At 24.3% G+C, this 15,239-nt stretch overlaps 2 protein-coding genes across 3 annotated transcripts; one reads left to right on the top strand and one right to left on the bottom strand.

Moving 5' to 3' along the window:
• The first annotated feature begins 3,512 nt into the window (after positions 1 to 3,512).
• Positions 3,513 to 6,046, top strand: LOC132925702 (elongin-B-like). Of its 2 annotated transcripts, none has more exons than XM_060990072.1 (5): positions 3,513 to 3,635; positions 3,715 to 3,867; positions 3,933 to 4,041; positions 5,492 to 5,624; positions 5,691 to 6,046. In XM_060990072.1, exons 2-5 carry the CDS (start codon positions 3,865 to 3,867, stop codon positions 5,800 to 5,802), a joined length of 357 nt encoding a protein of 118 aa, XP_060846055.1. In that variant the 5' UTR covers positions 3,513 to 3,635; positions 3,715 to 3,864; the 3' UTR covers positions 5,803 to 6,046. The 2 variants fall into 2 exon arrangements, with proteins under 2 accessions (XP_060846055.1, XP_060846054.1); XM_060990071.1 differs by having other exon boundaries at positions 5,682 to 6,046.
• Positions 6,047 to 8,718: 2,672 nt separating this feature from the next.
• Positions 8,719 to 14,594, bottom strand: LOC132924956 (uncharacterized). The gene is made up of 9 exons (XM_060989390.1): positions 14,411 to 14,594; positions 12,759 to 12,887; positions 12,377 to 12,557; positions 11,500 to 11,646; positions 11,147 to 11,289; positions 10,945 to 11,089; positions 9,564 to 9,718; positions 8,926 to 9,081; positions 8,719 to 8,826 (listed from the first exon to the last, which is right to left on the bottom strand). The coding sequence occupies exons 2-9, from the start codon at positions 12,879 to 12,881 to the stop codon at positions 8,719 to 8,721; spliced, it is 1,158 nt and encodes a 385-aa protein (XP_060845373.1). The 5' UTR covers positions 12,882 to 12,887; positions 14,411 to 14,594.
• Between the last annotated feature and the right edge of the window lie 645 nt (positions 14,595 to 15,239).

The raw sequence follows: 15,239 nt of genomic DNA, 5'->3' as shown, positions 1-15,239 counted from the left end.
GGGAACGGTACTCACGACCATTTGTAAATTTCACCGATTTACAGGTAGTCGATTTTTGGGTTCGATTTAAAATATGTAAATTCCACTGATACTTTTATTTTGACCTGTAAAATACTTAAACTCCGTTGATAGTAAAATCTGCAAATTACAACTACTTTTTTCGTTTAATCGGCATCTAATCATTATCAATCCAAATTTTAAATTGTATTTAATTTATTTAATTTTTCTACTATAAACTAGCTGTTTGTTATTGATAGTTAATAATTATATATAATATATTATTATTATTGTATTTTGATGTTTTTTTCAACTAATTAATAATTAGTGATCATTATTGATTATTATATTATATACATTTTTTTATTTGTGTAAAAACAGTGGAATTAAAATTTTCCAGGTAAAAAAAAACGTACCTGTGGAATTTACATGGAAAAAAGACTAAAAAGGTCGTAATCGATGGAATTTACATGCACCCGTCCTCACTGCCCCTCTCCCCTTTATCCATACATATGAATTTTTTTTCATTTAATATGATTGAATTTCAAAAAAATAAATAAATAATATAAACTAAAAATAAAAGGTATTTTAAAACTACAAGTATTAAACTTCTAGATAAATATACTTTGAAATGTATTTTAAATACTTTATTGAAATATTTTTCAAAGCTTTTTACTAAAGAAGTTACACGAAGATTGCAAGTAGAATATTTATGAAATACCTAAATGTTAATTAAGAAATTATTTTAATTAAATATAATATAGTTAACCTAAAAACATTTTATGTTTTCTAGTATCTCAATATCTGATTCTAAAACTTTCTTCTATAGTTCCAAGTGTGGAATATTTTGATATTTTGAATATTAATTTTGTAAAGACTTATTTTTACGTCTTACATGAAACTTTTTTTCTGCGATATACAAATCCAATTTTCTTGTTTTTATTAGCATATGTAGTGCAGTTAATATACCGTGTTTCCGCGAAAACAGGGTACATAGTATCACTCATTTTCGAATTAATCAATTTTTTCAAGCAATTTTGATGTATCAACTTATATTCTAAACCCAAAATTGGCAAAATTGAAACTAGGTATAATTTATAAAAAGATATTAATTTTTTTTTTAATTATATATATTTTTTTGTTCTAAGATAATCGTTAATCGTACTTACGTCCTACATTTAAAAAACAGGAATAAATAATACACTGAACACTCGGTAGATACCCCTAATTATACCCTATTTTATTTGTTTAGAATGTATGTATATTGTTGTTTTACCGGGAGATGGTAAACTGCGGCAAAATTTACCTTTTTCTAAAAGTCGATATGTAAACTGCGGCAATTTATTTTATATACCTTTTATTATATACTATATACACATTTATCGTTTAATTAGGTAGCATACGTGTTATGACAGCTATTTATCTAGAAACTATTAGAGTATTAGGAGTAAAAATAAAGAAAAACCAATTTTTAAAATTGAAAAATATTATTATTATCAACAATAATTGTTTAACACTGTTAATATTTTGCCATTCTGGCTAAGCATTGTTGTTAACTCCATTACGTTGAATAAATATCAACTACTAACACTTGTAAGACGTAAGTAGGTACTAACTAGTACTATCAAAAGTACAGGAACCGATATTACCGATATGTTTCGTTAAAACTTAAAAATACATTTAGATTTACCTTACCAATTTGTACACAAGACAAATTAAACGGTATACGTCCATGGTATCTATATTAGTACACATAGGCAGGTATATATGATTATGATTTAGGTATACTATGATATAGTATATAATAGAAGGTATATAAAATAAATTACCGCAGTCTGTATAATGTATCTTATCGGTTTTGCCGCAAATTGTATAATCTTAATTTTTTTTGCCGCAGTTTACATATCAACTATTAGAAAAAGGTAAATTTTGCCATAGTTTACATACAGCCGTTTTACCTATAACTTATAAGTATATAATATATTAAAATATACCAATATTATAAAAATCTTAAATACAACTTATAAAATGTATAACATGTATTACATTACCTAATTTGTATTGGTACTTACCATTTAATAATGAATATTTCTTATTTTCTGTTATTCATCAAACTATAATAGCTAATTATAGTATTTCAAACGATGTTGAACCTATACATTTAAAATAAGTATTTTATAATTTATAATTAGTTTTTTATAACTTACGTAAATGTTAAATTTAATGAAAATTTAAAGTCGATATATATAATTTTGTCGAAAACTAGTTTTACGTTAATATTTCCTTTTTTTATAATTCTATTTTTGTTTTCACTTTTCCATAACTATTTTAAAAAGTACTAAGCATTTTTTACTTTTGAACCTCCAAAGTACCGACTAGAACCAATTTTAACCAAATACGTAGGTACGTCAATGTTGAAAATTAAAGCATTTTTACTGTTTTAAAAAGAAATGGCAGACTCAAAAATGTAAACACATAATATCAATACATCATAGTAAAATAAATAAATTAATCACTCCACTCAGAATTTAAAATTAAAATTGATTACCTACGGTGTCGGACGCAGAAAAAAAATTCGGAGGGGGGGGGTTGAATCCCCAAAACCCCTCCCTGCGTCCGCCACTGATTACCTAATATTATTTATTATATATATATGCAATATGCATTTACAAAGAAGCCACCAGTTTATATTTTTTTGTTTGGTATTTTTTATTTTGGCTGCTTTGAATATTTCATTGATTAAGGTACCGTACGTCAAAATTAAGCACCATGTACCGTGCTCAAAGGTATGATTGTTATGATCAACATGGTCAGACGATAGACACATTACATGAATAACTTGTTAATTGAAAACAGGATTTTGCATGTATAATCTCAAATAATTCAAACTTAATTTGAACTGCATCTGCACGAAGTATCAGACACTTATTTAACAATTTTGAAATTTATATATTTTTTCTTTAAAATAATTAATTTTCTTATAAGAAAATTTGAAGAAAAACACTATCTATGATCAATTTAATATAACAAAATAATTACTGTATACATGATGCTGATCACTTGTCTAAACTCATGTGCTTGTTATGAACCTATTGATTTTTTAAATGATATTGACATTTCCTTGAGTTCTCTCTTAATATAGCACCTGAATCGCGTACTTCCATTTGTATATTAAAAACATTTTCTTTGGTACTGGTTTTAAGCTTTTTAAAAGCAAAAACATCAAAAACGACATATAATTTTTTGGATACCTAATAAATTAATAATATACATAATGTAAAAATACTATTAAAACGCGCATAAAATAATTTTTTTAAAACACCATAAAAATATATTGATAACGATTATTACGGTTTTAGTAAAAATATTATATCGTGATGGTTATATTTTATTTGAAAACAATTTTAAAATAAGCGGGAACATTATTTTCACAGATAGAGATCCTCCTCCCAAGTTAGTCAAACAGCTGTTCCTGCGATAAATACTAAGATTAGATAAGTACTGTTACGAAGACGTGTATCACTGAACATAATATTCATATCTCCGTACTCCGTATAAGCGTGTGTCCGTATAATGTGTCAATGACAATGTGGTTGGCAGCCATTATAGGTATTAAATACATTTAATCGTAATAAATGGTAAGTTGAAATTTTATTATTTATTGTACAGTTCAATTGTCAAACTATAAAATTGCATTAATGTATTATCTATTGCTAGGTTTTCGTGTATAAAAACCAGTAGGTACTTGATGTAATCCAGAGGTTAGATTAATCGAATTCATAATTTGTAAATCGCAGTGGGTATAGATAGATAGTGGAAAGAAGAAGATATCATTCGCTATCAAAATATTTTAAATTTCAATTCAATATGGTTAGTACGATAATTTTAATTGTATATTTAATTGTATTAATATTAAAAATATTATGTAATTATAGGATTTAGATGGCAAGGAAACTTATTTATCAATTCACCGAAAAAATCTAACCATAAGTACGGATGTTAAAAACGACATACTGGTTAATGAACTAAAACGAATCATTGGAAGTATGTTCGAATTATATTATTATTTTTTTTAAAATTAAATTTAGTGCTTATGTAGTCAAAATAGTGGGGAAATGTATTAATATAATACAATATAATTTATTAATTAATTGACAGGTATATCTCTTATCTACCTATTTTGTTGATATATAAAATTAAAATGATAATAATAGTTTAAGTTTAACCCGATAAAAATGTTTAAAAATTTATGATTTATCATAGCTATATAATATATTTACACAAAAAGAATTGTGCATTTTTTAATTGTTAGTGTTTAGTAATCTCTAAAACAACAAAAGCTATTGAAGCTATATTCAGTTATTAGCTTACACAAGCTCTTTTTGCGGATCAATATCAATATATGGAGTAATCCTTTGTTTCTTCATTTATTGTATAAAAAAATGTAGTCCAAATTGAATTTTATTAACCAAAAAATTAAAATAATATTAAAATTTTAATGAATATTCGATTATCGACCACCAATTATTTTAATAAGTAGGTACTGAGTAATTTCTACTTTTGATTCGTCAATGTACAACCTAGATTGAATCTTCTATCAGAAACTTCCCTCAAACTGAATGATTAAATAATTTTTCTATAAGAAAAATAAAATTTAAAAACACATTATGAAATCAATACAATATTTCTACGCATAAAATGTAATATACCTGGTATAATTAAGTTAAAGAAAACATTCAAAATATTGATCTGAAATTGACTTTATGAAAAATTCAAATATATTTTCATTATCTTTATTGTAGTGTTAAATCTGCGTTGAAAGGAAATAGAACATACACATTTTTATAGTTAATTATATATTACATAATTATATTGTGAATGTGACGAGCTTTTTATTATTAAATTTTAGCTAAAATAATTGATGAGGATTCTTGTTTTAAACTTTAAAAAATTTAAACCCACATTACAACTATCTAGAAAATATTTTGGATCATTAGATGGCATTTAAATTGCATAAAATATTATGTTATTTTGCATTTACAGTATTACTGAATGTATTTCTTGGAAAAAAATTAATTAATTGCAGTACGTAATTTAACCAATATATATTTTAATTAATATACAAATGTAAAAAATATTATTTTCTAATATAAAGTATAAATACTTTTTTGGTGGTAAAATATTTAAAATGCCCAATCCCACCCAATGGAAAGTCATGTGTTTGCACTTGGAGAGATAGGGTGATATGCAACCTTTCAAGTATTAAAAATATTATGTGTGGAATTTTTTAATAATTATCTAAACAGCTAAATCATAAGTAAGATAATTAAAAATGTATGCTACAAAATTGGTGGCAATATCATTCAATTTATTACACAAAATGTTGATTACTTTATTTATGTAAACAATTTGTAAAAACTCTATTTAGACTAAGATTAAATTATTGATTTTTTTTTTTTTTGAAAATGTTCTACAGTATGAATTATTATTTTAGGTATTATTAAACAACTTCCTAAAGATCTACAACTTCACTATGAAGACGAGATTATGGATGGGACAAAACCTTTGTCGTATTATGATTTGAGTGATGATATCCAAAATCCAATGCTTATTGGTTTATCATTGAAGTAAAAATTATTAATTATTAAGATATTTGTTGATGAATGATGATTCATGTTGTAAAGTTTTTGTAGGATGCCGAATGGAGAATTTGAGCCCTTAGAAATAACTCCATATTCATCACCGTCATCAGATTTCGACGATCTTATATTTTCAGAAGACGAAGAAACTTTTGAAATTAATTAATGGTCAAGTAAACCAACCAAGTAAACAACAAACACCATTTTCAATAATCAGTTTTCAAGAATTTATTTTTTTTTTGTTAAATAATATACATTATACAAATTTATTTATAATCAATTAACATGTAATAATGGTATATTAAAATGGTAACATAAACATTCAATTAGTTAAAAATATAGCACGTCATTAAATGTATACATTGAAATATACCTAATTGTTGAAATAATTAAAGATAATATAGAATATAGATGGACTGTTTTATTATGCTAATGTTAGAATCTTGAGAATACCCGTCTCGCTACGTTCAATCCATATTTGTAAATGTCTAGATATGATATCAAGCTGTCTTAAATAGTTAAATGGATCATATTTGAAAGCCGTATCATAAAAATCTTATTAAATATAATTTACTATCATAGGTGTTATGTATTGAATTTTTTATTAATCTATAAAATCTACATGAAACATGAAAAATTACCGTAGTGTTTACAATTGATTAAAAAAAAATCTTAAATTATTATATATAGTTGAATATGACAGAAAATATGTGAAATCATAGTTATTAATTTAGCCTCTCACGGATTAATCTATTGAGATCACGATGAGAGTTAGACATACAAAAATATTTTAAATTAAGTTTGACCCAATTTATATAAAATGCTAAGAGTATTTACTTTATTAGTAGGTCTTGTGACGCATGTACTTACGTAGGAGATAAAATTATTCCTCATAACTATTTACATAAAGTGTACATTTTGGATCTGTCATAAATGCAATAATGAGGATTTTTTAAACATTCTCATTCCAATGTCAGGATTTTTAAAAATCAAAATCTTTCAATATTAATACTTAAGAAAATTTAAAAACCGATGGTAGTAAAGTAATTAAAAAAAATAAAAAATAAAATATGTTAAACAATGATTGTCTTCTTTGGATCTTACATAAACATCGCATATATGTATATTCATATTATTGATTGTTATTTCATTAGTTCATTATCATTATATAGTTAATTATATAGTAACAACATACTATTAAACTACAATGATATTTTTGCTAATAAAAACTCTAGTTGTAATGAAATTAATTTTTTAATTCGGAAGTAATGTAACTTGACCAATAACAAAAATCAAACTAAAAATAATTTAGATACAATTTTAGAGGTAATTTGTAGTATAATTAAATTATAAAAAAAGTAACTTCCCCAATATTGCATTTGCTTACAACTTAACTAAAACTGCACTGCTGTACTTAGTGATGTAAAATTACGGTAATTATCTTTTGAGAGAATATTCTCTAAGATAGGCATCAAGATCAGACATCAGTAATCACTATGGTATATAACTGTCGGTGGTAAAATTCTAAATATTATATAGTACAGTAGGTTCCACTATAGCAATAATTACTTGGTAATAATTTGCAAAAGAATATTCTCGTATCACATCACTAGCTGTACTTGAGTAATGTTGAATTTATGCATTATGAATTATATAAATAATAATAATTAATGAAGACTGTGTATCATAGAATTCATAGTAGGTAATTTTGTCAATTATTGAATAAAGATTGACATAAAATATGTTTAATTGTCTAAAATGTCTCCTTTACATACAAATTAAATTATGATTATAAAATATTTATTACATAGGAAATACATTAAAATTAAATAATTACATTATATACTTAAAAACAAAAAAATACATAATAGTTCAATTGAGTATTCTTCAAACTTGATCATTTGAATAAGAATCCTGAAAATTAAAAAATATACATATATTCAATATTGTATATAATTTTAGTAATATTATTAATACCCATAATCTATTGATGAAACAACTGACATGGCACGCTTGTTGCCCAATGTTGCAAATGTAATATATTTTATTTAAAACCACAACATCCAAGTAATATGTTTGTTTTTCAAATAGAATACTTAAATACTTTAAGTTAATAATAGTACAATATTTATCTTGGATTTGATCTAAACGAAATAGCTTTTATGAAGTACGTATGCACTGATATATAAAAACATTTAGTCTGATAATAGAATCAATTTCATAATTAAAAATCTAGCTAATTGCATAGTTGTTAATTCATTTTTTTAATTTCAATTATTTTCAATTTTTAATTAAATTGTATACCTGGTTTAAATTAATTTTTTGTAATGTTTTTTTTAAACAACTTTATGCTTTTTTTTTGTTAATTATTGTGTTTTAAAATCCAATAGTGAATAATTAATAATCCAAGGTAGTTAAAAAATAGTTATAGTCAGTAAAAGTGAAAAAATAATAAAAATTTATAATAATAATTTACAAAGCATCGATAACCTAGGCACTAGATGGTAGTACAAGTGCAACACCATACCATAGCTGGTCCTGACTATAAATAAGAAATCTATTTCAATTTGCTAGTTGCCAGAACTAACAATCTAAGGTTGTGGGTATAGAAGCTCAACTATACCTGAGTTAGCAAAAGAATTTCTTATTACAAATTTAAAATCAGTTGGTGAACGGATTATTGGAAATAAAAAGTATAAACGCCAACATTTATAACAAAAAATAGTTACGTTTCTGGTTTTAAAAATAGCCAATAGGTGTTGTCATTTAAAAATCAATAGTTGGTACAATAATTTGGATACTATGCAAATAACAAAAAATACAATACCAACAAAATTATAAAAATTTTTTAATTTAAATTCTTTTAAAAAAATTTTAACTTATTAAAATAATGACTGTTATTTTTTTAAATAATCATCCTGTATATGCTATATTATAAAATGGAAGATTATATAAATTATAAATGACAACAAGACCCATGTATTTTTCTAAGAATTGGAAAAATAACATAATTTTTATTTTAAATTAAATAATTTTAAAACTTAATATTATCTGTACTAATGAAATTAATTTATTATATTACTTATGATTGTGGTGATATTCTAGAGTTGGACAATATATCATAATAGGAAGCATTTTTGTTTAAATTTAAATCTGCTGCTGTGAGAGGCAAATGAGCATTTTCAATTATCTGAAACAAATGATAAAAATATAAAGGATAATGAATTATTGTTTCATGGATATACATATTAATGAAGTAATAAATAAATAAATAATAAGTAAGCATTACCAAAATTGAATGATCATTTAATCGAGCTGCCATATGTCTGCCAGGTACAAGGTTTAAATCAATAAATGTATTTATGTGATTACAAATATTTGTCATCCACTGAATAATGCGTGCTTTGGAACATTTGAAATTAGTAGTACGTATTGATTCATGGTACTACAAATAAAATATACATTCATAAAATTAACTGAGAAATTCTATCTACTGTGTAAACGATTTTATGTGTATCTACTTGATAAGTAGATTACTATTATAGATGTGTATATTATGAGAATTCAATAAAAAATCATTAAATGGTACTTATACTGAATAAAAAATAATTATATATATGTTAACTAAAACATTAACATGCATTTTATTTGAATGGAAATCATGTTTTAAACATTTAAAAGATACTATTTGAGAATACCGTGTTCTTACATTTTACACCATAAAACATGTATATTTATAAATATAGTATTTAAGATTAAAGAGAACTATTGAAATTGTGATTACTTAAAAAAAAAACTATGGATTAAAATAAGTTGAAATCAAAAGCAGACATACATTTTTAGTTTTTTAAGAACATAATTTATTATACAATCCATTTAAAAATACATTTTATTATGTAAATTTATAATACTCAATATAACACTTACCTTACAACAGAATGCTTGTACATAATATTCATATTCTAAAACCCTAACCAAATGATAATCATCATCTGAAGGTAGATTCATTTTTTTTTTTATTTCTAATAATAATTGCTCAGCATTTCCTATTTTGAATGTAGATTTACAAACTTCAGCATCAACTATAAAAGATGATACATATTTAAAAAACTATAAAATGTAAGTTAGATTAAAATATGTCAAATGTAATAATCAGAAACTGTATAACTATATGAAAATTTGTAATTTAGTAATTATTTATATAGTACCTTTAAATAAACACATTAATAATCAAATAAATAATTACCATGGATATTATTATTAATCCTATCCAAAATACATTAATCACTTATGTATTAGATTGCTGTTTAATATCTTTGGTGAATGGGGCATTGCTTAAAAAATCAGTTTTTATAACATGAATTTGAATTTTTATTTATTATTATTTGGAATAGTTTTTAAATACTTGTTAAAAGAACCAGAATTATTACTTAATAGGACGTCGCACCCGCACATGTTGTCTCCGTCTTACACACGTACAACATAGTAAATTTTCATTCAACAGTATCAAAATACTGTGCTTTTATATTTGATATTAGAGTGAATTGACCTATTATTAAACTTATAGGTTAGTACAATATCTGTATTCACCCGATGATTTTTAACGAAATTTTAATTTTAAAGTGATTTATGAGTATGAGAAATATTAAACATTTGAAAATGCTAGAACTCACTTAAAAATTAAAATATCTTAAAAAAGATAGATGAGAGAACACAGATAATGTTCTTACCTAAAAGTTTGATAATAGGTTATTCAATGTAATATCAAAACTAAAAGCACAGTATTGAAACTGGTGAACGAAAATTTACCATGTAGTACGTAATTAGCCGTAGACAACACATGCGGTTGCGACGTCCTCATAAGAGGATATCAGTGGCAGCGTGACCGTGATTTTGTGGGACAAGTGTTACAGAAAAATATTTGGTGGGTAGGTGGTGGTTGGAAAATATAAAAGTTGCTAGGTTTTATTTTTTTCAATGGCCTATGGATATCTGATAATTATAGTTCGTAGATTTAGTAGTATTATTTCACATTAGTATTAATACACCAACATGTCCCACAAATTAAAATTGTTTGCACTGCCACTGGAGGATATTATATCATAATATGGTATTTAAGTTGCTTTTGTTTAAGTAACCATTAATTTAGATACAATATATAAACTTCAAATTAATTTACATTAGTGTTATCAAAAAATTAACTTTTACAATGTTAACAATTGAATTCAGTGCAATTAGACTGCACCGTAGATAGTATAATATTCTTCAAAGACTGTGATCGTAATAAATTTATATTAATTTCATTTACCTTCAGGAAAAGCTGAGGAGTACAACCTTTCCAAGCTATTAATTGTTTTCTTTATATTATTCTCGTCGACATTGGACTCAACTGTAAACAAATATGGTAAATCTAACTTGCCTTCTTTTACGTCCGTTTTGTTGATTATTCCATCCTAAAATAATATAATTGAAAGTTAAAAATTATCAATATATATAATTATCACAATTACCTTAAGAAATGTTAAAAATTCGAAAAATATATTTTCGTAATCATCCGGATGTTTATCCAAACAATCAATTTGATGATATTGCTTAGCATATCTTCTCATTGAATAAGGATGACCTGGAGGACAACCTTTAAGTTTATTTTCAGCTGTAAACATAAGTTGAGTTAGTTTTTTTTTTTTTTTAAGAAAATATTTTAGTTCCATGTTATTTACTTATTAATAAGTTAACTGGCCCTCTAGTGCAGAGATTATAAGTATGTTTAAGAACAATTTGATACATCATTAATGAAATATTTAATTATTAATAATTTTTATTATCTGTACTAGGGGACTACTATAATATTTTATATACTTACAAAAGCCAATAATTTGTTGATAGGTGCGAGAAAGCCCATTTTTTAAATTAAATTCTATTGCTGATATTTCAGCAGGAAAATAATATTGTTCTTCATCAAAAGAATGACAGTTTATATGTAATAAAATAAACTTTTTATTTAATAATTCTGAAAATTAAAATTATTTCAATTTATAATAGTAAACTAAAAGAACATTTTGTTTAGAATAGGTATGCATGTTCATTATCTATATAAATTTAATTGATATTGTTCATTATATTAAAAAAAAAAAAAAATGTAATAACATAACATAATGCAACAGTTCGTTTTTCTTTTCTTTCTTATAAGATATTTACAAGAAATTTATAATTTTTATGCTGGGTGCACGAAAGTAATATTAATTGAATTAATTTAGGACTTATGTTTATCTGTTCAAGTTGTGTAAGAAGCTCAAGCAAAAGTCTAAATTGAAATATCTCATTACTTTTAAAATAATCAGGAAACAAAATACAAACATTTATGAATATTTTAATATTATTATTAAAATAATTGATTGGTCAAAAACTTGTTTTGTGTAAAAATTTCCATTTTCAATATTTATTTATTTTTTTTTTTGATTTTCCGAATTATTAAAAAATAATTTAGGAAATATATACTATAAACTATAATAATAGTAAGAATAAAAAAGAACAAGTCTTTGTTGTACACATGACAAATTTAAAACAACAAATACTGTTACTATTTAGTTACTGTATAACTTATTTAGCTTGTCAAAAAAATAAGATTCAATCGAATGTAATTCAGCAGAGAAATTGTGTTTACTAAATTAGCAAACTTACTGTTATTGTTTAATTAAAATTTATAGAATGCACTCCCAATGCAATATATTAGTTCTTACCCTGATCGTTAGGTATGTTTTTAAACATTTCAGCTACAAGTTTCTCCATGTCATAAACAGCAAGTCTAATTTCTTCTTCATTACTAATATGATTCAACGGCTGTTCTATATTATGATTTGTATTTGAAATACATCTATTAGCAAGGACTTTGTATCTGTCTTTTTGACCTTCAGTCATATTCTAAAAACAATAATTGTCAATATAAACTTTAATAAAATTCTATATCATACTAGGAGTGGCCAAACTATAATTAAATATTAATCATAATTTATAAGTTATAACTAAAGCAATTTGATGTTATTGTCATAAAATTGGTAAAGGTAAAATTTTTTTTTTAATGGTATATTTCTAAACAAATGATTCAATTTAGAGGTTACTTACATTCCATACTGGTGATAAGCTAACACTTAATTGTTCGTAGCTTGAAGGTTGTCTTCCTTTTCTAATTTCATAATCTCTATAACGTTTTAAGAAAGTGAAATAAGCCGATTTCTTGGGAGCCATATTTATCTGTAAAAAGAAAAAAAGGGACACTGAAAACTTGTTTACCGACATATCATTGAAGATGAAATAACCATTTGTATGGTTTCTTCGTGATTTAAACTATTGTGATGGTTTTCTATTTTATTTCTTGGGCAAACTTTAGGTAGAGTATTTTAAAAATTAAAATTGTTCATGTTAACAATTAACCAAACTAATATTGTCAATTGGTTAGATTTAAAATAAAAATTGATTTTCTTTATTACATATTTTAAGACTTCAGTTGTGTACATAAATATCTTTGCTTTATCCATGAAAATACTATTTATTTTTACAAGCCAGTTTTAAGTTGATGTTATATTTAAAATGTTGTATGTATACATGGTACCATTGGTACCATAGGCGTCATGTACACAGGAGACAGAAAGCTTGGGCACCCATAAGAAATATTGAAGATATTTATTTATTATTTTATAGAAGTAATAATGATATTGAAAACAAGATATTCCATACCAATGATTAATGTTTTTCAAGCAGAACAAGATTTAAATGTTAAAACCCTATGACCATTCTGTTTAACTTATTGATGGTGTATGTATATCAAATCTTTAACAATGCTGTACAATTATGAGGTTTTAATGAAATTTCTAAAAATTATTTCAAAAGAAAAACCTAAAAAAAGAGCAAAATACCAGTGATTTTTGTAATCAATTCAATTAATTGATTTTGAATTTTTATTATATACAAGTTATATTTATTATTTTTGAGAGTTGAAATTCTCAAGGCAGAACTTCAAAGAGAAGTATCGTATCATTGAGTTTTCATTGTTTTCAAGAAGTATACATAAAAATCAAAAATTTTATCATATTGATTCAGTACCAAAATCAATTGAAAACAAAAAAAAAAAATCGTAAAATATTGCTTCAAGGTGGTAAAAGTCATTCATTTTCATTAATAAAAGAAAAATATATGTAAATAATAAATATCTGTCAAATTAGAAGCAAAAATAGAATATATATGTATCAAAATAATGTTCAAAAATATTTAAGATGAGCCATTACAAATTTGATTAACCATACAAACTAACATGGCAAAATATGAATGATAATTTTCCTTATCTTAAAAACAACGATTGGGAAAAACTGATTAAATAGTTTAGCTACTTGAAAAAAGTTAAAACATTAATTTTGACTAAGCAGTTGATGAGTTTAATGTAATGTTTTGAAAGAGGACGTCAGTAATAAACTCGGTGTAAATTTTTTTCTTTATGTTATAATAAATAAAAATGTTTACAACAAAAATGATTCAATATTTATTTATTAATTTTATAAAAAAAAAAAAATTGGTAGAAGAAAATAAATTGTTTATAAGGCGAGGCTTTACAAAGGAAATTTATTGAACTATTGATGGGTTAGAAATTAAAATATTTCTCTGTGCCGTCAGAAATTGAGGCCAATTTACGCCACTGAATACAAACGTCACACACTCACACATTGTAATATTTATGTTCACACTTTTAAACGGTATAAATAAAATTAATTTAAATACTTTACCTTTACTCAATTCCAGTAGTAAAATACAACTTTAGTTATTACGCAAAAGCAATAAAAGGAAGAAAATAATAATGTGCAAAATGGAAATATAAGTACTTTTTCGAGAAATGAGCGTTTGTTTTCGTAAGGACCACAACTACAACAGCTATATACCATAACCAAAAAAAAATATGGCGGTAGCTTAGCGCTGCGAAATATGAATTGCTAGCATTACTGCATTAGCATTATGGTTCGGTGCCCATACGATCACGGTGGTTGGAGGGGATAGTGCAAACCACTTAGACGACGTTGCCAGATTTCCTGAAACATATTTATTTTGTTGCAGATGTTTTTGCATGTTGTATTAATATCATAGATAATATTATTATCAATGATTAATATTTAATATGAGAGTTCATATTATATTATGATATTGATGATACTGTATTTTATAAATTGTATCATCACATGATATTATATAAACTATTTCTATAACATCTCATCTAATTTTTCTTGTGCATTCATTTGGCACTTTTTATTTTTGTAGATTGAAAACATGGCTTAGATCAAAAATGGAGGATAAGAAAGTTTAAGTGGTTAGGTGTTACTGCATGTAAATAGACATATTGATATACCTACTGAGCAAATAATTAATAGTAATAGTTTTTTAGACCTCATATTATATTTAATAATATTATTATGCCAAATATGTAGTTAAAAAATAATATAAATGGTATACAAAAAACTATATTGTCAAAGGTAAAAATATTAATATAATTATTAAATAATGGGTGAAACTTTATTAAAAATAAAAAAATAAAATAAAACATTTTTGATAAAGTACAATATT

The sequence above is a fragment of the Rhopalosiphum padi genome, chromosome 3, assembly GCF_020882245.1.
Source record: "Rhopalosiphum padi isolate XX-2018 chromosome 3, ASM2088224v1, whole genome shotgun sequence".
NCBI classification, from domain to species: Eukaryota; Metazoa; Arthropoda; class Insecta; order Hemiptera; family Aphididae; genus Rhopalosiphum; species Rhopalosiphum padi.
The sequence above is the reverse complement of the archived record's forward strand: the minus strand, read 5'-3'. Positions and strand labels throughout refer to the sequence as shown.

Excerpts from the sequence above, each read along its gene's own strand:
- LOC132925702 (XM_060990071.1), top strand. Across the intron at positions 4,042-5,491 it reads ACTAAAACGAATCATTGGAA|GTATTATTAAACAACTTCCT; the intron begins GTATGTTCGAAT and ends TTATTATTTTAG. Across the intron at positions 5,625-5,681 it reads CTTATTGGTTTATCATTGAA|TTTTTGTAGGATGCCGAATG; the intron begins GTAAAAATTATT and ends CATGTTGTAAAG.
- LOC132924956 (XM_060989390.1), bottom strand. The coding sequence starts at position 12,881 with ATGGCTCCCAAGAAATCGGCTTATTTCACTTTCTTAAAACGTTATAGA. Across the intron at positions 12,558-12,758 it reads GCTTATCACCAGTATGGAAT|AATATGACTGAAGGTCAAAA; the intron begins GTAAGTAACCTC and ends TATTGTTTTTAG. Across the intron at positions 9,719-10,944 it reads CTCCTCAGCTTTTCCTGAAG|TTGATGCTGAAGTTTGTAAA; the intron begins GTAAATGAAATT and ends CATCTTTTATAG.